This window comes from Leopardus geoffroyi, chromosome A1 (assembly GCF_018350155.1).
Source record: "Leopardus geoffroyi isolate Oge1 chromosome A1, O.geoffroyi_Oge1_pat1.0, whole genome shotgun sequence".
Lineage (NCBI taxonomy): Eukaryota > Metazoa > Chordata > Mammalia > Carnivora > Felidae > Leopardus > Leopardus geoffroyi.
This window is the reverse complement of record NC_059326.1, coordinates 211,654,246-211,673,391: the sequence shown is the minus strand read 5'-3', so window position 1 is coordinate 211,673,391 and position 19,146 is coordinate 211,654,246. Positions and strand designations below refer to the sequence as shown.

Sequence of the window (19,146 nt, the reverse complement as noted above, 5' to 3'; positions counted from 1 at the left end):
AATGCACTGGCTTTAAGGGGGCAAGAAAAAGTCAGGGATTTTGGAGGTACTATGGAGTAGGAATTAGAGGAAAGAACTTTTGGGGTGCCTGGGTGGCTCAGTCGGTTAAGCGTCCCACATCGGCTTAGGTTATGATCTCACAGTTTGTGAGTTCAAGCCCCGCGTCGGGCTCTGTGCTGACAGCCTGGAGTCTGCTTCCGATTCTGTGTCTCCTTCTATCTCTGCCCTTCCCCCACTTGTGCTCTGTCTCTCAAAAATAAATAAATGTAAAAAAAAAAAAAATGTAGAGGAAAGAACTTTAATTCAGAGGTTTAATTTGACAAATGTCTTTAATTTCAGCTTTCCAGGTGTCTCTATGCATGAGTGTGTATAGTCTATTTTTGAATTTCAGATGGGTTATATATTTAGGCAGTTTCAGTTTGATGTTAACAGCATCCAACAGAGGGAAAATAGGATAGCTTTTTTTCCCCAAAGCCGACCTCACCTGTGATTCTTGGTAGGAAGAAGATGCAAGCCAGCCCCATCCGCATTCCAACCGTCAGCAATGACACCGACTGGGACTTCTGCTTCCACTTGTAAGTAGCTCAGGACCTTGACATCACACTCAGTCACTGGCCTGGAACACAGGGATCTCCCACTTCAGGCAAACCTGGGGTGAGGAGCTTTGAGCGCCTGTTATATAGAAGAGAAGGTTGAAGTTCTGTGATGTGTTTTAATTACGATTCTGCTCTAAGATCCATTTGTATTTGTGCAACCTGTGCAAGAAGGAAAATAATTTTTTCCTAACCTATTTTTTACAGATAGGTTAATTATAATTGTAACAAGATTGATAAAGTCATGGAGAATTCAATATAACAGAGTTAATGAGCAAATTAAAATTGTGTTGTGAAATAGACAATAAGTAAATTAAACTTTCACATTATAATAGTTAATACTTATTGAGCAAATACTATGTGCCAAGCACTGTTCTAAGTGCTTCTGTATATTAACTCATCTAACTCCCAATGCCCCTGTAAGGGTGGTGCTATTATACTATTATAATTTTATAGCTAAGGAGTATGAATCAAAAACAGGTTCGGGAATTTGCCCAACACGGAGCTAGTGATTTAAACTAAGCGGTCTGACTCCAGAGTCAATTCTTGAACCATTCCTTTGTACCAAGAGTTCCCAACCTTGGCATTGCTGACATTTTGGGTTGGATAACTCTTTGTTGTGGGGACCTGACCTGTGCACTGTAGGATGTTTAGCAGCATTCCTGGTCTCCACCCACTAGATGCCAGTAGCACCGTCCCAGTAGTGAAAAGCTGAAATACCTCCAGAGGTTGCCAAATCTCCCCTAGGGGAAATGTCACCCTTGGTTGAGAACCATTGCTCTATGCCAATGCTATCAAATAGAAATATAATGCAAGTCATAAATGGCAGCCACATAGATAATTTAAAATTTTCCAGTAGCCGTACCAAAAAACAAAAAAGAAATAGGTAAATTGAAGTTTAATACGATGTTTATCTTAATGTATCCGAAGTATTTTATAAAATAACTAATGAAATATTTTATATGTTTTCTTCAAACTAAGTGTTTGAAATTCAGTGTGTATTTTACACTTATAGCACATCTCAGTTCAGGCTAGCCACATTTCATATGCTTAATAGCCACATGTGACAAGTGGTTAATAGCTTAGTAATTCTGTCCCTCCTCATGAAATATCTTGAGGTTAAGGTTTATGTAATTTTTTTATTTAATATAAAAATTGAAATTAAGATATAGAGTTCATAGTAGAGTATCTTGGAAGGAATCAGATAATTCATATTTATTATTACTAGTCAGAATTCATGTTTATTATGGCAACATATAGAATAAGTTACAAACCTGGCAAGGCAGACCTTTCATCCAACCTGCCTATTCTTGTTTATTGACTTTTATTTTATCTTTCAAGGTATCTGACTGGCCAGTATTCTCGTTGTCTGACAACGATGTTTAATCCAAAGCCAGTTTAAGGTTTTGCATTCTCATTTGTCAAGACCTCGACATTTCTCCTTCCTTTGAGGTCCCTGCTGTTCAAGCTTACTGCCTTTGGTCTCGGCTTAATTTCATTGAAGGGTGAACTTCAGATATTTACGGCGTGGGTCACCTGGGTGGCTCAGTTGGTTAAGCATCCGACTCCGGCTCAGGTCATGATCTCATGGTTCCTGAGCTCGAGCCCCACATTGGGCTCTGTGCTGACAGCTCAGAGGCTGGAGCTGCTTCAGATTCTGTCTCTCTCTCTCTCTCTCTCTCTCTCGCTCTGCCCCTCCCCCACTCACACTTGGTCTGTCTCTCCAAAATGAATAAACGTTAAAAAAATTTAATAAAAATAAATAAAATAAAATAAAATAAAATATTTAGGGCTTATAATTTTTAAGATCCATAATTGACAATCTCTTTGGTGACACTGATATATTGAACTTCTGCTCCAGATCTGTGAAGTATGCAGGCTAAGCAAAATCTTCTACTGAGGGACTAAATTTTCTTTTATTTTTCTTGACTCACGATCTCTTGCCACAGATTCCCTCTATCTTCAGTATTTTTCAGGTATCCTAAAGACTACCGTTTCTCTTTTCATTCATTTGTTCATCCTTTAACAAGCCATTCATTATTTGTTGTTACTGTAAGCCAGGTATCAGGGTTTCAGAAACAAATGAGATTTAGCCCTGGCTCTGGTGGAGTTTATTTGCTAGAAAGCGAAGACTCAGAAACAAAACAAATTTTGAAAATGAGACTATAATGTGATTTGCAGTATAGTAGAAATTTGGAGGAAATTTTTGCAAGCCCTTCTGCTTACTACTCCAGTGCAAGACTCCAGCAGAGGTGACGCCTGAGTTGGGTCTTGAAGGAGGAGTATGGAATTCACTAGGCAGAGAGGAGGGAAATGTAGCACCTACCTTCGGATCACATTACATCAGCCATGTTCTCTGGCTTTTCCATTGAGTTTGTGTGTCTTCTGAAAGCACACTTCTGTTTCTTGCCTGAAGACATGTTGCTCTCCTATCCACTTGACCTGGTTTGCTCATATACCTCTGGGTAGGTTATTTAGAACAGGAAGTCTGGATGGATCTTAACATCTCATTTTTCAAACCTAGTGTGAAAGATTACACTTGACATTTGTTTTTCTTTCTGTATTTTCCTTTTTTTTCTTTTTTTTTTTTTTTTTTACAGTGAACATTCATTACTTATCAGTGGAAAAGGAAGATAAATTTTATTCTTAAAACTATATAGGGGTTGAATTTTTAAAAGCTATTGTGAATACAGAAGTGATTCTTTTGGGGGACTTGTTTATAATTGATTGAACATTCTGTTGTTGCGCTTAAGATTTTAGAATTCCATTTGTTCTGGATCACTTTGATTTTTCTGGCCATGTTAGGACATGGTTATGTCTTTGGTGTGTATAAGATTAACTCTTGACTTTTATCTTTACCATTTCCAATCACCCATTCATAATTATGTTCAGCTTTGAAGTCAGAGATCTACAATGAGCAAGTGAGAAAGGAGAGGGGAGAAAGAGGGTAGGAGAGGTGAGTGGAGAGGGGGAGATTTTCATCCCACTCAGCTCTTTTTAATACATTTATCTGTAACACAACTGAGAGTTCCATTTTGCTTCTGAATCTGCTCTTGACTGTGTGGAGTTCCCTGCCCTCTCCTTGGTGGGGCCACATCTTGCTTTAGTTCGTTGGCCACTACTTTTAGGAAATATGGAAGAGGACACGTGAAGTCTAGCCACAAACTGTTAATTCCCTTCCCATTAATTCATTGTATCCGTTTTCTTTCCTGGTTTGAATCAGAATTTTAGAATATAAAAGATCTTTGAAATCTTCCAATTCACCACCTTCATTTTGTAGGTGAAGAAACCAAATCATGGAGCTAATAAAATGATTATAGCTAATGCTAAAATAGTACTTACTAAATAGCAGGCACTATGCTAAGTGATTCATGAGTATTATCTGATTTAATCCAATAATCTCATTGGATTGACCTCATTTTACAAAGAAGCGAATTACGTGATAACTTGCTTAGGGTCGTGTGGTTAGTAAGTAGCAGAGCTGGGACTCTGGTGTAGGTGGGTGGTTTGCCAAATCTGTTTTATTTGAATCAACACATTGCCATCCTGATTCTGGGCTTCAAGGGTGACAAGGGCTTATCACCAGACTTTATTCCTTCATGTTTATGTTAGCATATCCCTAGCCCCGGCTGGGAGGGCTCTGTCCTTCAATTTTACCTTGTTGGAGATATGCAGAGGTCAGATCTGAATCCATGCCCCTCGCTGGTATCTACAGGTCACAGCAAGCCAAGAAGCCAGCATACCAGCAAAGAGATGAACTGTATTCATCTAGCGGGTCTGGAGAGAGTGAAGAAGACACTAAGGCCACGGAGGAGATGACCGTAGGCTGCATGTCTCTTCCTGAAGACAAATTGGCCCAATCCCAGAAGAAAATAGCTCAGTTGATGAAGAAAAAAATGGTAAAACCAAAAAAGCTCGCTAGGTTTTAGTTTCCCTTTAAAAATATGTCCATGATCACAGAATCTCTGCCTTAACTGGAGATTGAAGCACTCAAAGTAGAGGAAGTTGTATTTCTTTATAGGTGGAAGAAACGAAAGCAGAGCATAGTTGGGTAGCCAGCCTGCCCTCAGGCTCCACACAGGGCTCACTGTGCATTCTTTTATGGAATAGCTGTGCTCCTGGCTTTAGACTAAAAATTAATGCTTTATTCTTTGTGTTGATGTTTGATGGATGACCTTTCAGTAAAAAACTTTCAAAAAGTCTCTCCTGAAAGGTTTCAGAATGGTATCTCTTGGGTGACAGGAAAGGCCAGGCTAGTGAGGCAGGAGGCTGAGAACAAGAGTAGCCGGGCTGAGGTCCAGGCTCAGAAGCAGCAAGGATATAAGTAAGATGCCAGTGGTTTCATTGGACTCATAAGCAAATGAAAGCACCAGAAACAGGAGGTAGCAGCAGAGGTCGAAGTCCAGGTATGCATTTCTAAGAACAAGGCAAAGACTTGTAACTAGGACCTCGCTTAATGAGAGTGTTCAAAATGCAGGAACCTGAGACAGGATGACAGTGACCTTCACTATTAGAATGCGGGCACCCGTCTGCTCCCAGGGCATGATTTATCAGCAGAGGAATTCATGCAGTGACTTCCTGGCCAAGGGAAAAAATGAGCTTAAAATCATGTATGGAGAAAGGTCTGTAGATGGCTTTAGGAAAGGCTGAGAGACACCTCACAGGCAGTTGATAGAGGCTGATACCCCTCGTTGGATCTACCTATACATTTACCCCACCTTTGTAAATTGTTCAGAGGACTTGCAGAGGACGGCCGCCTTGGCCTGTACCCATTAGTATCTCACAGACCCAGGCCAGAACCTTCACTTTTAGAGACAGACAAGTACCATCTGCCAGAGTCCAAGTATGGGTTTTTAAGGCTTCATAACTCTGTGGCCAGTTTAGATAATGACAAAGATTTAGATTTAGGAGTTAAACGAGCCCCACCCAGCGCTCACAGGCCCGAAGGGCAGGAGGGTTGGCGGTAGGCGCAGACCTCTAGAGCCCACGTTGGTTATCTCCGTTTCGCCAGGGCAGGGAGTTTGAGGATGGATGAATGCAGAATGTCCAGAGCCCGGACAGCATGCGAGGCTTTGTACTCCCATTCCAGTGACTTTTCATGGGTGTTCTGCTTCCTCCTCAAAATGAAACGTAATAAATTCTGTGGTGAGCCCATGGAGAACTCTCAAAACTTCTGGCGGAATGGGTGTTTTTAAAGCACGAAGGGGCCTGTGCTGTCACCCTCTCTGCATGTGTATGTGTGTGTGTGGGGGGGGGGGGGCAGGTGAGGCGGCAGGTGAGGAGGGACACAGGGATGAGGCGGCAGCTGGAACCCAGGGTGGTCTTGCCCAGAGCACCACGGTCAGTAGACACTAGAACCAGAGCTGAAACGCCAAGCTTTGAGTCTTTGAAGTGCTGCTTTCACCTCACCAGGAGATACAGGCTTCATTTTGTCAGTCAATGCAGCCATTTGATAGCTGTCTTTGTAAAGTCACTGAAATCTGTGACTCCAAAATGCAGTTCTGTGATTTCTTGGGGAGCTCTGCCTGTGAGTTCTACAAGCAGCAGGGGCTCTTTCCCCACCCCATCCTCTTCTCCTGGCTGATAAAGAGATGACTCATTCAGCGCATGTTGAATGAGCATCTCCTCTGAACTGGGCATATGGTAGTGAACTTGAGGAATAAGCTTCTGTTCCCAAGGAGCTTCTATTTGGGGAGACAATCAATAGACAAAAAAATAACCATTAGTGCAATATCAGAGAGAGGTAAGTGCCATGAAGAAAAGAATAAAAGAAGTAATGGGATAGTAAGTGACCTGGGTGAGAGGCTGTTGTTTTTTTTTTTTTTTTTTTTTATTGGTAGGTGAATGCTCATATCAGCTTTATTCATAATACCGATCTGGAAAACAAATCATTGTATGTTCATAGCATGAAATACTACTCACTAAGAAAAACAAATGAACCTCTGATTGAGCAACATATGTATGAATTTAACAGACATGCTGAGCAAAGGAACAGACACAAAAGGGTACCCTCTGTATAATTCCCAACCATATGAACTTCCAGAGGAGATAAAACTAGTCTTAAGTGGAAAAAATAAATCAGAACTGTGGTTTCCTGGGGCAAGGGTGGAATGGGCTCACGGGGACTTTGTGAAATAATAAGGAAATAACCTGTGTATTGACTGGTGCCAGTTTCAAAGGCATACCATTTGCGAAAATTCTTCAAAGTATACACTTAAAAATTATACATTTTAATTTATTTAAATTATATCTCAATAAAATTTATTTTTTCAAGGAATGTTCGTGCCCCGAAGTAACAAAATGGGCACTTTAGAAAGGAAAGACTGTTTCTGTTTCTATATATATAGAAAGCCTTTTAGCATGATTGTCTATATACAAATAGTCTTTGTTGACTTTTCAAGTTGAAAACCCAAGTACCAAGTAGTAACAATGGTCATTATGTACTTAGTGCCTGCTATAAGCTAGAATCTCTGCCATACACTTACATTTAATCCACACAACAATCCTGCAAGGTAGGACTTACTATCTTTATTTCTGGTGGAGTAACTTAAGTCTCAGAACAAAGTAATTCGTCCAAGAACTACTTACTAGTAAATAGTAGAGGTAAGAGTTTCTCCAGGGACTGTCGGTCTCCATCACCCAGCTTCCTTCTACTATGTGCCACCTTCCAGTTGATTTGTATGTCACACCTATTCCAAAGCCATTTAACTACAGGCACTAGGTAAGTAGTCACTGCTCGTCTACTCATTTAGTTGGCCTGCCCACAATCTCCTAATCGTGTAACCTTTAATTAGCCAAATTTCTCCAATAATTAACACACTGAAAATCCCAAAAAATTGGTACTTACCTCCGTTCTACCTCACATGGCAAGAGTTTCATATAATGTGTATCATAGGATAGAGCTGGGTTCAAGGTCCAGCTCTGTCAGTTTTTTTTTTTTTTTTTTTTTTTTTTTAATTTTTTTTTTCAACGTTTATTTATTTTTGGGACAGAGAGAGACAGAGCATGAACGGGGGAGGGGCAGAGAGAGAGGGAGACACAGAATCGGAAACAGGCTCCAGGCTCTGAGCCATCAGCCCAGAGCCCGACGCGGGGCTCGAACTCACGGACCGCGAGATCGTGACCTGGCTGAAGTCGGACGCTTAACCGACTGCGCCACCCAGGCGCCCCCAGCTCTGTCAGTTTTTAACGGAGCACGTTACTTAATCTCTCTGAGATTCAGCCCTTTATCCATTAAATCAAAGTATTAACAACTACTTTCACTGGGGTGTTGGGAGGATAAAATGAGGTAATGCCCTTAAGCATTATGCATTGTGCCAAAAACGTAGTTAATGACAAGAAATAGAAATGTGTCTTATTAATGAGAAGACAGGTATTGTCCTTTTAGAGAGGGTGCTTATTTTTCTTATTATTGCATATTTCCTTATTATTTCCTTCCTCTGCTAGGGAACAATTTAGCAAGTGTGGAAAGGCCCTGGGTAGTCAACTCAATCATTCCAGCACTGGCGATTTCTTAGCTGCAGATCGTTTTGATGTATATATTCATGTAAGATTTTTCACTTGATATTTACTATCTACATTTAATATTTTTCAATATGCCACTGTTACAGGCCCCTGTACTAATTACTTGCAAAAACTTACATAGACCAGGGACAATAGAGTATAAAAGATGGGTCAGTGTAGAAAAACCTGTCTGGTTCCCATACACATATCCCATAAACTGACAGTTTTTTTTTTTTTTTTTTTTTTTATAATGTATGAAATTTATTGTCCAAATTGGTTTCCATAAAACACCCAGTGCTCATCCCAAAAGGTGCCCTCCTCAATACCCATCACCCACCCTCTCCTCCCTCCCACCCCCCATCAACCCTCAGTTTGTTCTCAGTTTTTAACAGTCTCTTATGCTTTGGCTCTCTCCCACTCTAACCTCTTTTTTTTTTTTTTTCCTTTTTTCCTCCCCCTCCCCCACGGGTTCCTGTTACGTTTCTCAGGGTCCACATAAGAGTGAAACCATATGGTATCTGTCTCTCTCTGTATGGCTTATTTCACTTAGCATCACACTCTCCAGTTCCATCCACGTTGCTACAAAAGGCCATATTTCATTTTTTCTCATTGCCACGTAGTATTCCATTGTGTATATAAACCACAATTTCTTTATCCATTCATCAGTTGATGGACATTTAGGCTCTTTCCATAGTTTGGCTATTGTTGAGAGTGCTGCTATGAACATTGGGGTACAAGTGCCCCTATGCATCAGTACTCCTGTATCCCTTGGATAAATTCCCAGCAGTGCTATTGCTGGGTCATAGGGTAGGTCTATTTTTAATTTTCTGAGGAACCTCCACACTGTTTTCCAGAGCGGCTGCACCAATTTGCATTCCCACCAACAGTGCAAGAGGGTTCCCGTTTCTCCACATCCTCTCCAGCATCTATAGTCTCCTGATTTGTTCATTTTGGCCACTCTGACTGGCGTGAGGTGATATCTGAGTGTGGTTTTGATTTGTATTTCCCTGATGAGGAGCAACGTTGAGCATCTTTTCATGTGCCTGTTGGCCATCCGGATGTCTTCTTTAGAGAAGTGTCTATTCATGTTTTCTGCCCATTTCTTCACTGGGTTATTTGTTTTTCGGGTGTGGAGTTTGGTGAGCTCTTTATAGATTCTGGATACTAGCCCTTTGTCCGATATGTCATTTGCAAATATCTTTTCCCATTCCGTTGGTTGCCTTTTAGTTTTGTTGGTTGTTTCCTTTGCTGTGCAGAAGCTTTTTATCTTCATAAGGTCCCAGTAATTCACTTTTGCTTTTAATTCCCTTGCCTTTGGGGATGTGTCGAGTAAGAGATTGCTACGGCTGAGGTCAGAGAGGTCTTTTCCTGCTTTCTCCTCTAAGGTTTTGATGGTTTCCTGTCTCACATTCAGGTCCTTTATCCATTTTGAGTTTATTTTTGTGAATGGTGTGAGAAAGTGGTCTAGTTTCAACCTTCTGCATGTTGTTGTCCAGTTCTCCCAGCACCATTTGTTAAAGAGGCTGTCTTTTTTCCATTGGATGTTCTTTCCTGCTTTGTCAAAGATGAGTTGACCATACGTTTGTGGGTCTAGTTCTGGGGTTTCTATTCTATTCCATTGGTCTATGTGTCTGTTTTTGTGCCAATACCATGCTGTCTTGATGATGACAGCTTTGTAGTAGAGGCTAAAGTCTGGGATTGTGATGCCTCCTGCTTTGGTCTTCTTCTTCAAAATTCCTTTGGCTATTCGGGGCCTTTTGTGGTTCCATATGAATTTTAGGATTGCTTGTTCTAGTTTCGAGAAGAATGCTGGTGCAATTTTGATTGGGATTGCATTGAATGTGTAGATAGCTTTGGGTAGTATTGACATTTTGACAATATTTATTTTTCCAATCCATGAGCAGGGAATGTCTTTCCATTTCTTTAAATCTTCTTCAATTTCCTTCGTAAGCTTTCTATAGTTTTCAGCATACAGATCCTTTACATCTTTGGTTAGATTTATTCCTAGGTATTTTATGCTTCTTGGTGCAATTGTGAATGGGATCAGTTTCTTTATTTGTCTTTCTGTTGCTTCATTGTTAGTGTATAAGAATGCAACTGATTTCTGTACATTGATTTTGTATCCTGCAACTTTGCTGAATTCATGTATCAATTCTAGCAGACTTTTGGTGGAGTCTATCGGATTTTCCATGTATAATATCATGTCATCTGCAAAGAGCGAAAGCTTGACTTCATCTTTGCCAATTTTGATGCCTTTGATTTCCTTTTGTTGTCTGATTGCTGATGCTAGAACTTCCAGCACTATGTTAAACAACAGCGGTGAGAGTGGGCATCCCTGTCGTGTTCCTGATCTCAGGGAAAAAGCTCTCAGTTTTTCCCCGTTGAGGATGATGTTAGCTGTGGGCTTTTCATAAATGGCTTTTATGATCTTTAAGTATGTTCCTTCTATCCCGACTTTCTCAAGGGTTTTTATTAAGAAAGGGTGCTGGATTTTGTCAAAGGCCTTTTCTGCATCGATTGACAGGATCATATGGTTCTTCTCTTTTTTTTTGTTAATGTGATGTATCACGTTGATTGATTTGCGAATGTTGAACCAGCCCTGCATCCCAGGAATGAATCCCACTTGATCATGGTGAATAATTCTTTTTATATGCCGTTGAATTCGATTTGCTAGTATCTTATTGAGAATTTTTGCATCCGTATTCATCAGGGATATTGGCCGGTAGTTCTCTTTTTTTACTGGGTCTCTATCTGGTTTAGGAATCAAAGTAATACTGGCTTCATAGAATGAGTCTGGAAGTTTTCCTTCCCTTTCTATTTCTTGGAATAGCTTGAGAAGGATAGGTATTATCTCTGCTTTAAACGTCTGGTAGAACTCCCCTGGGAAGCCATCTGGTCCTGGACTCTTATTTGTTGGGAGATTTTTGATGACTGATTCAATTTCTTCGCTGGTTATGGGTCTGTTCAAGCTTTCTATTTCCTCCTGGTTGAGTTTTGGAAGAGTGTGGGTGTTCAGGAATTTGTCCATTTCTTCCAGGTTGTCCAATTTGTTGGCATATAATTTTTCATAGTATTCCCTGATAATTGTTTGTATCTCTGAGGGATTGGTTGTAATAATTCCATTTTCATTCATGATTTTATCTATTTGGGTCATCTCCCTTTTCTTTTTGAGAAGCCTGGCTAGAGGTTTGTCAATTTTGTTTATTTTTTCAAAAAACCAACTCTTGGTTTCGTTGATCTGCTCTACAGTTTTTTTAGACTCTATATTGTTTATTTCTGCTCTGATCTTTATTATTTCTCTTCTTCTGCTGGGTTTAGGCTGCCTTTGCTGTTCTGCTTCCATTTCCTTTAGGTGTGCTGTTAGATTTTGTATTTGGGATTTTTCTTGTTTCTGGAGATAGGCCTGGATTGCAATGTATTTTCCTCTCAGGACTGCCTTCGCTGCGTCCCAAAGCGTTTGGATTGTTGTATTTTCATTTTCGTTTGTTTCCATATATTTTTTTATTTCTTCTCTAATTGCCTGGTTGACCCACTCATTCGTTAGTAGGGTGCTCTTTAACCTCCATGCTTTTGGAGGTTTTCCAGACTTTTTTCTGTGGTTGATTTCAAGCTTCATAGCATTGTGGTCTGAAAGTATGCATGGTATAATTTCAATTCTGGTAAACTTATGGAGGGCTGTTTTGTGACCCAGTATATGATCTATCTTGGAGAATGTTCCATGTGCACTCGAGAAGAAAGTATATTCTGTTGCTTTGGGATGCAGAGTTCTAAATATATCTGTCAAGTCCATCTGATCCAATGTCTCATTCAGGGCCCTTGTTTCTTTATTGACCGTGTGTCTAGATGATCTATCCATTTCTGTAAGTGGGGTGTTAAAGTCCCCTGCAATTACCACATTCTTATCAATAAGGTTGCTTATGTTTATGAGTAGTTGTTTTATATATTTGGGGGCTCCGGTATTCGGCGCATAGACATTTATAATTGTTAGCTCTTCCTGATGGATAGACCCTGTAACTATTATATAATGTCCTTCTTCATCTCTTGTTACAGCCTTTAATTTAAAGTCTAGTTTGTCTGATATAAGTATGGCTACTCCAGCTTTCTTTTGGCTTCCAGTAGCATGATAAATAGTTCTCCATCCCCTCACTCTCAATCTAAAGGTGTCCTCAGGTCTAAAATGAGTCTCTTGTAGACAGCAAATAGATGGGTCTTGTTTTTTTTATCCATTCTGATACCCTATGTCTTTTGGTTGGCGCATTTAATCCATTTACATTCAGTGTTATTATAGAAAGATATGGGTTTAGAGTCATTGTGATGTCTGTATGTTTTATGCTTGTAGTGATGTCTCTGGTATTTTGTCTCACAGGGTCCCCCTTAGGATCTCTTGTAGGGCTGGTTTAGTGGTGACAAATTCCTTCAGTTTTTGTTTGTTTGGGAAGACCTTTATCTCTCCTTCTATTCTATTTTTTTTTTTTTAATTTTTTTTTTCAACATTTATTTATTTTTGGGACAGAGAGAGACAGAGTATGAATGGGGGAGGGGCAGAGAGAGAGGGAGACACAGAATCGGAAACAGGCTCCAGGCTCTGAGCCATCAGCCCAGAGCCCGACGCGGGGCTCGAACTCACGGACCGCGAGATCGTGACCTGGCCGAAGTCGGACGCTTAACCGACTGCGCCACCCAGGCGCCCCTCTCCTTCTATTCTAAATGACAGACTTCCTGGATAAAGGATTCTCGGCTGCATATTTTTTCTGTCTAGCACACTGAAAATCTCGTGCCAATTCTTTCTGGCCTGCCAAGTTTCAAAAGAGAGATCAGTCACGAGTCTTATAGGTCTCCCTTTATATGTGAGGGCACGTTTACCCCTTGCTGCTTTCAGAATTTTCTCTTTATCCTTGTATTTTGCCAGTTTCACTATGATATGTCGTGCAGAAGATTGATTCAGGTTCCGTCTGAAGGGAGTTCTCTGTGGAGAGGCTGTTTTTAGATAAGATGCCAAGAAAGGCCTCTCTGAAGTGAACAAAATGAAAATGAAATGAGAAAGTGATTACGTATTCGAGCGTCCCAAGCGGGAAACAGTAGGTGCAAAAGCCAAGTTAGAAATTAGTTTGCCATGTTCAGGAGCATCAGATAGGTTTTCAAATCCATGCTTATAATAATAATAGTAACAAACTATTTGGTCACCAGTGGAGGATGCTAGTGACTGAACTCGTTACTTTAAAAGCTAGCAAATAAAGGGAAAGAATAAGTTATGTATCTTGTCCTTCTATTATAAACTGTACTATTGGGTAACCAAACAGGAGATGAGGGGAGAGTTGTCTGTAGAATTAATCCAGCTAACACATGAAGAAACACTGATAGAATTGGATATTGGCATTTTATAACATTTTATGAGTGAATCCGTGTAGTTGTGCCAATAATCAGAAAAAAAGCCAACCAAACATAGGTGTCTTCTGATGGAAAAATGTATGAGAACTATGAAATAGTTTTGCTTAAAAAAAATAATAAAGCCGGGGCACCTGGGTGGCGCAGTCGGTTAAGCGTCCGACTTCAGCCAGGTCACGATCTCGCGGTCCGTGAGTTCGAGCCCCGCGTCGGGCTCTGGGCTGATGGCTCAGAGCCTGGAGCCTGTTTCCGATTCTGTGTCTCCCTCTCTCTCTGCCCCTTCCCCGTTCATGCTCTGTCTCTCTCTGTCCCAAAAATGAATAAACGTTGAAAAAAAAATTAAAAAAAAAATAATAATAAAGCTAAAGTAAACCCAACTTTTTTTAAAAATTTTTTTAATGTTTATTTTTGAGAGAGAGAGAGACACAGAGCATGAGTAGGGGAGGGGCAGGGAGCAAGGGACACAGAATCTGAAGCAGGCTCCAGGCTTTGAGCTGTCAGCACAGAGCCCAGTGTGGGGCTCAAACCCACAAACCAGACTTCGAGATCATGGCCTGAGCCAAAGTCGTACGCTCAACCAGCTGAGCCACCCAGACGCCCAAGCTAACCCAACTTCTAAATCCAGCTACCAATATAAAGGCAAGACAGGGAATGGAGGGACATGTTGAATGACACCATAAGAATGCATTCAAAAAATTGACATGTTTGGAAAACACTATCATCCAAATGACCCAATTTCTTCAGCATATAATTTTCAATAAAAAGAACTAGAGGTGAAAATGGAACCTACAGAGGAATGAGACTCAGGAGACTAATCTCTATGTGCAGACAGGCAAATTATCAAAAAAATACTAGATTTATGAGGTAATTATTAGATTTATGAGATTATAGATATTTAACATTACAGAATTACTGTTAATGTTTTGGTGAGAGTGATTTTCTGGTTATGTGTCTAAGTCTGTGTCTTTTGGAGATACTTGTGAGATATGAAATGATTTAATACTGATTTTCTTCAAAATAATAGGGTGGGTGGATAAGAAGGATGGATATGAAACAAGACTGACCATGAGTAGACACCTCATGAAGCGAAGTGAGCCATTCTCCATGCTATTTTTGTATGTGGCTGACGTTTTTCACAATAAAAGGCTAAAGGAAGTCACTCTGGCTGTGATGTGAAAAGCAGACTGGGGGAAGGGGGACAGGAGTGGAAGCAGGGGTGGCTGTCATGGTCAGCCAGGTAAAAGGTGAGGGTGGCTTGAGCCAGGTACTCGTGGCAGAAATGAGGAGAAGAGCTTGGTTTAAGGACTTAGGAATAAGGGACAGTCAGCAGGCCCTGTTGGATTGGGTGTGGGACGGGAAGGGAGGAGAAGAGACAAAGACAACAGGTGAATTCAGTCCTACATTCCCATGAGAAGAGAGTGGGCTGGAGCTGTCCCTTCTTTCCAAAAAAACATACTGACTGATTTGCTGTCTGCAGAATATCCAAGCAAACAAGGAGCTGATTCGCTGTGTCATCCTTTCTCGGATTATTTTTGGGGAAGAACACTGGAAATGTGCACAGGCTCTGGCCAGCCTGGCTTATGGCTACCTGACACTGAGAGGTACTTGGTTTCCCCAGCTGGGTCTGGGTGGGCCAGCTCGTGAGAGCCAAACTAAGCCAACCCACAGCCGTGGTGGGGGTGGGGATGACCGGGGGAGAGTCCTTCCTGCCCCCAACTCACACCTCCTCAGGAGGTGGGAAAGTCCGTGGATGAGGCAGTGTGTCAGGGATCTTAGAAATAATGATGATAATGATGATAGTTAATTTACTGAGTACTTAGCATGTGCCAAGCTAGTCTCATTTAGTCCTCCTAATATCCCTTGGAGGGAAATACGCTTATCATCCGTAGTTTACAGATGAGGGCACTGAGGCACAGGGGGCAGAGGACAATATCACGGGTTCCAGCCACAGGTTCACGGGGGAAGGACAGGCGATTATGTACGCTCAACATCAGGGTGGCAGACACAGTAACGGGACCTGAATTCCATGGACAGCCCTCAAGTTCCTGGAAGATCTGCTGAGGAAAAGACAGTCCTCATCCTAGAGAAATGAAGCTTCTGGAAGGTATTCTGTACAGAGGAACAAGATAGGAATGCATTTGCTAAAACTGAAACCTAAGTGTAAGATCCACAAGGGCAGGAATTTTGCAGTAGAGGCTCAGGAAATATTTGTTCAGACGGACTGAGGCCAAAACACATCTCTGGAACTGAGGACACAGTCAGCTCAGGGCTCTGTGCCCCTTGGCCAGCCACGTCCTCCTGCAGGGACATCTCTACCATGGATCTCTTTGTACAAACTCACATGTGCTTTGTTTAAATGCCTCTGTCCCTGAAACAGAAGCTCCATGAGAGCAGGGACTGGTCTCATGTACAGTGCCTGGTGCGCAGTGTGGATGTTACCACTGGGTGGAACTGAGCCTCTGGCCCGGGGCTTTTTCACGTACGCCTTGGACCTGAGTCTTCAGGTGGGCCATAGCTTACGTAAGTGAGTGACTTAAGGTCTTGAGAGATTTGAGCGCTCCAGGGGAAGGGAAGCAATATGCCTGGGCCATAAGGAGCCTGGATATCAAAACTCAGAGCTTTTGGAAAAGTTGAAATGGAATCCAATTTATTAACCACTATCATAAATGCTATTAAACTCAGAAGGTGTGTTCCTTCTTAGGGCTCCTTGGGCCCTTTTTAGCTCATGTTTTACATGAAACTTTAGATTCATTGACTACTGATGTGGCAAGCCCATGAGTGGTTGACACTGGGGCCAGTGAGGTCACAGGCTCCTTTAGGCCTTAGAACACATCTGTTGTGTTCTGAGAGAAGGCCGGCGTGGCTAAAGACAGGAGGGGGTCCTCACTTACTGGCAGAACGGCAGCCACTTGTCTGTGAGATTTAAGAGACGCCAGGAAGGTCTTCAGCAAAAGGCAATTTTCTTCTAGAGCTACACTGTTCTTCATTTGGAATTTCTCTATTTCATCCTCATAAACGTGTTGCCTTCATGATAACAGTCACATTTTAGCTTTGTGCCACTTTAACACTTAGAGAATTCCTGTTCTAAGTCTGGTGGCACTGTGGTAGGCACCAGGGATACATAAATGAATACTGGTATTCTATAAGCATACAGAGATCTTATAATAGGCAGGAACAAGTTATAATAGAGGCGGGAACAAAGTTCTGGAGAAACAAATGAGGCAGGTGAGTGCTTCTGCCACTGGAGAGGGAAATCAGGGAAGGCTGCAGAAAGAAGGTGACATTTGTCCTGTCTTTGACAGAGGAGTACAAGTTTTCCAAGTAGATTTCGAGAGGAGTGGTAGAGAACACAGAGTTGGGCCTCCATATGTGTTGATCTGAGGAGATGGAATGAAAGGGTGTTTATTCTCTATGAAACTACTTGCACGGAACACTGTAGTTTCCCCCTGGACCAAGAAGTTAGGGTAGAACAGGAGACACCTTAGGACAGACGGGTCATGCCTGGTAATAGGACTGGAAAGTTAAGTTGGCCCCACGTATCAAGGACTTCAGGGAATTACTAAAAGTTTCTGAGGGAGGGGCACCTGGGTGGCTCAGTCGGTTGAGCGTCCGACTTCCACTCAGGTCATGATCTCACCCTCATGGGTTCGAGCCCCGCGTCGGGCTCTGTGCTGACACCTCAGAGCCTGGAGCCTTGCTTTGGATTCTGTGTCTCCCTCTCTCTCTGCCCCTCCCCCCCCTCTCTTTCAGAATAAATAAACATAATAATAAATTTTTAAAAAAGTTTCTGACTGAGGTGGTGACATAATCAAGCTTCTGTTAGAGACTCTGGAGGATGGGTTGGATTGATAGAAAAAGTAGAGGTGCAGATCAGTTAGGCCTTTATCCTGCCCAGACAGGAGTCAATGAAGGCACTGGCCACGGCAGTTGGAATGCAGAAGAAATGACTCAGAAGTGGTGATGTTTAGTGGGCAATTCTACTTGGAGCGAGAAGCTGAGGGAAGAGCTGAGGTTGCACAGGGCATGACCTGGACGGTTAGCTGAAATGGAGAACTAGAGGGGAAGAGTAGGCGTATGGGGGAAGGAGGAAGAGGATGCCGAGTCTGGTTTCAGGCAGGCTGGATCTCAGCCAGCGTGAGGTACTCAGGGAACATCGTGGTGGGATGGTCAGTAGGCAGCTGAGGAGTGGAGCTCGGGCTCAGGAAAGATGCCGGCTTGGGAGGGTTAGCACACAGGAGCAAGTTGAGGCCATAAGAGCGGATGAGCTTGATCAGCAAAAGGATGTAGAAAGAGAGGGAAAGAAGGCAGAGGAGAGAAGATAGGAGGATGAGAGCATCGGGAAGGTCCGCGGAAGCAGAGTCGGCAAAGGAAATAGAAGAATCAGGAGGGGCCGTGTCGGAGAAAGGGTTTCAAAACGAAGTGCAGTGTCAGGTGGCAGAGGGAGGTCAGATGACATGCGGGCTGAAGAGAGACCCATGGATTTGGCTGGCAGGTGGCAGATCACTGGCATTTGCTTCGGCACCGACAGGGACACTCTTGGGCCCTGGGAGAGCCCGGACTCGGTGAGACTGTCTAGGAGACTTGCTGAACCTGAGACTTGAAGTGATGGCGGCTCGAACTGCAGGGGAAGCCCCACGAGTGTTTGAAGGGGACATTTGTCTGAACGTGGGCCAGGCCGCAGGTCCCTCCCTGTGTTGGGAGAGGTTATGGTGGTAGGTCTGTGGAAGGAAGTTGGTCGTCATCTTCTGAAATCAACCCATTCCATGAACGGTCACAAACAGACTCTGAGTTTTACTTTTCCAGTTAGGTTCCAGGCTGAGTCAAGATAGGTGAGTCGGTCCTATCACAAAAGATGGTGAGAACACCATCCTTTTTTCCTCGATTTACAGTTCTTCCTGTCACACGAATGGTGAACCACATTTGGGGTAGTATGTTGGAGGGAGGAAAAAAGTTTTCCCGTAAAGGAAGGTTTTGTTGATTTTTCCTTGATGGGAAAAACAACTTCCTGATTAGACCAAGTGCCTGTGTAGTTTAACAGTGCCCAGCCTTGAACCCAGACTTTCTGAAACTTAGCCTAGAATTTTTCCAGAATAGATTATGATCGTGACCTTTTCTTGAGAAAAACCTCCTATTTCAGTTATAATATTTACCCAGTCTCTTTACTTTAACTCTTTTTAAAGTCTGTGGTCCACGGAATAAACCAACCAAAGCTTTGAGAAATCACAAACCTTCAAGAGGGATGAAGTCTTGCTGAGCTCCACTTAGTTTTGTTGTCATTAATCCTCAGCTGCTGTGACATGGGCGGAATTTATGAGCCAGCCTTCTGTGTAGGCGGGATGTATGCATCCGTGAGTGTTCATGCTTCACTGCACGTGTGTGTTTTACAGCCTTCAGACCTTCTTGCCTCATTTCCCTGTGAGCCTCTTCCAGAACTGGGGGGCGGTGGGGGGGGGGGGTCAAGCCCAAGGGCTGACTTCTCTCAATAAACAGTCTTCCAGTGAGTATTTACTGAGAGACTTACATATTTGAAATGCCATGAAGAGCACGTTGGGAAATTTAAGGTAGAGGAGGCACAGTCTTTGCCCCAAGGAACTTACCACCTCGTGTGGAAGGTGAACTACATACAGACATAGTTATGACAGAAGGCACCAGAAGTCAAATGCCA

The 19,146-nt window shown here is 42.4% G+C and overlaps 1 protein-coding gene across 7 annotated transcripts in view; it reads left to right on the top strand.

The window, feature by feature from the left end:
• Window positions 1-19,146, top strand: part of TTC23L (tetratricopeptide repeat domain 23 like) — a 67,238-nt gene that overhangs the window by 1,312 nt on the left and 46,780 nt on the right. For 6 of the 7 annotated variants that reach the window (XR_006702193.1, XR_006702211.1, XR_006702212.1 and 3 more), the window contains exons 2-4: window positions 501-575; window positions 4,309-4,492; window positions 14,959-15,082. Coding sequence is in view for 2 of the 7 variants with exons in the window: in XM_045440521.1 (XP_045296477.1) it covers window positions 501-575; window positions 4,309-4,492; window positions 14,959-15,082 (383 nt within the window). In the remaining 5 variants the exon portion in view is untranslated. The remainder of the gene's footprint in view (window positions 1-500; window positions 576-4,308; window positions 4,493-14,958; window positions 15,083-19,146) is intronic. The other variant, XR_006702213.1, reaches the window with a different exon arrangement.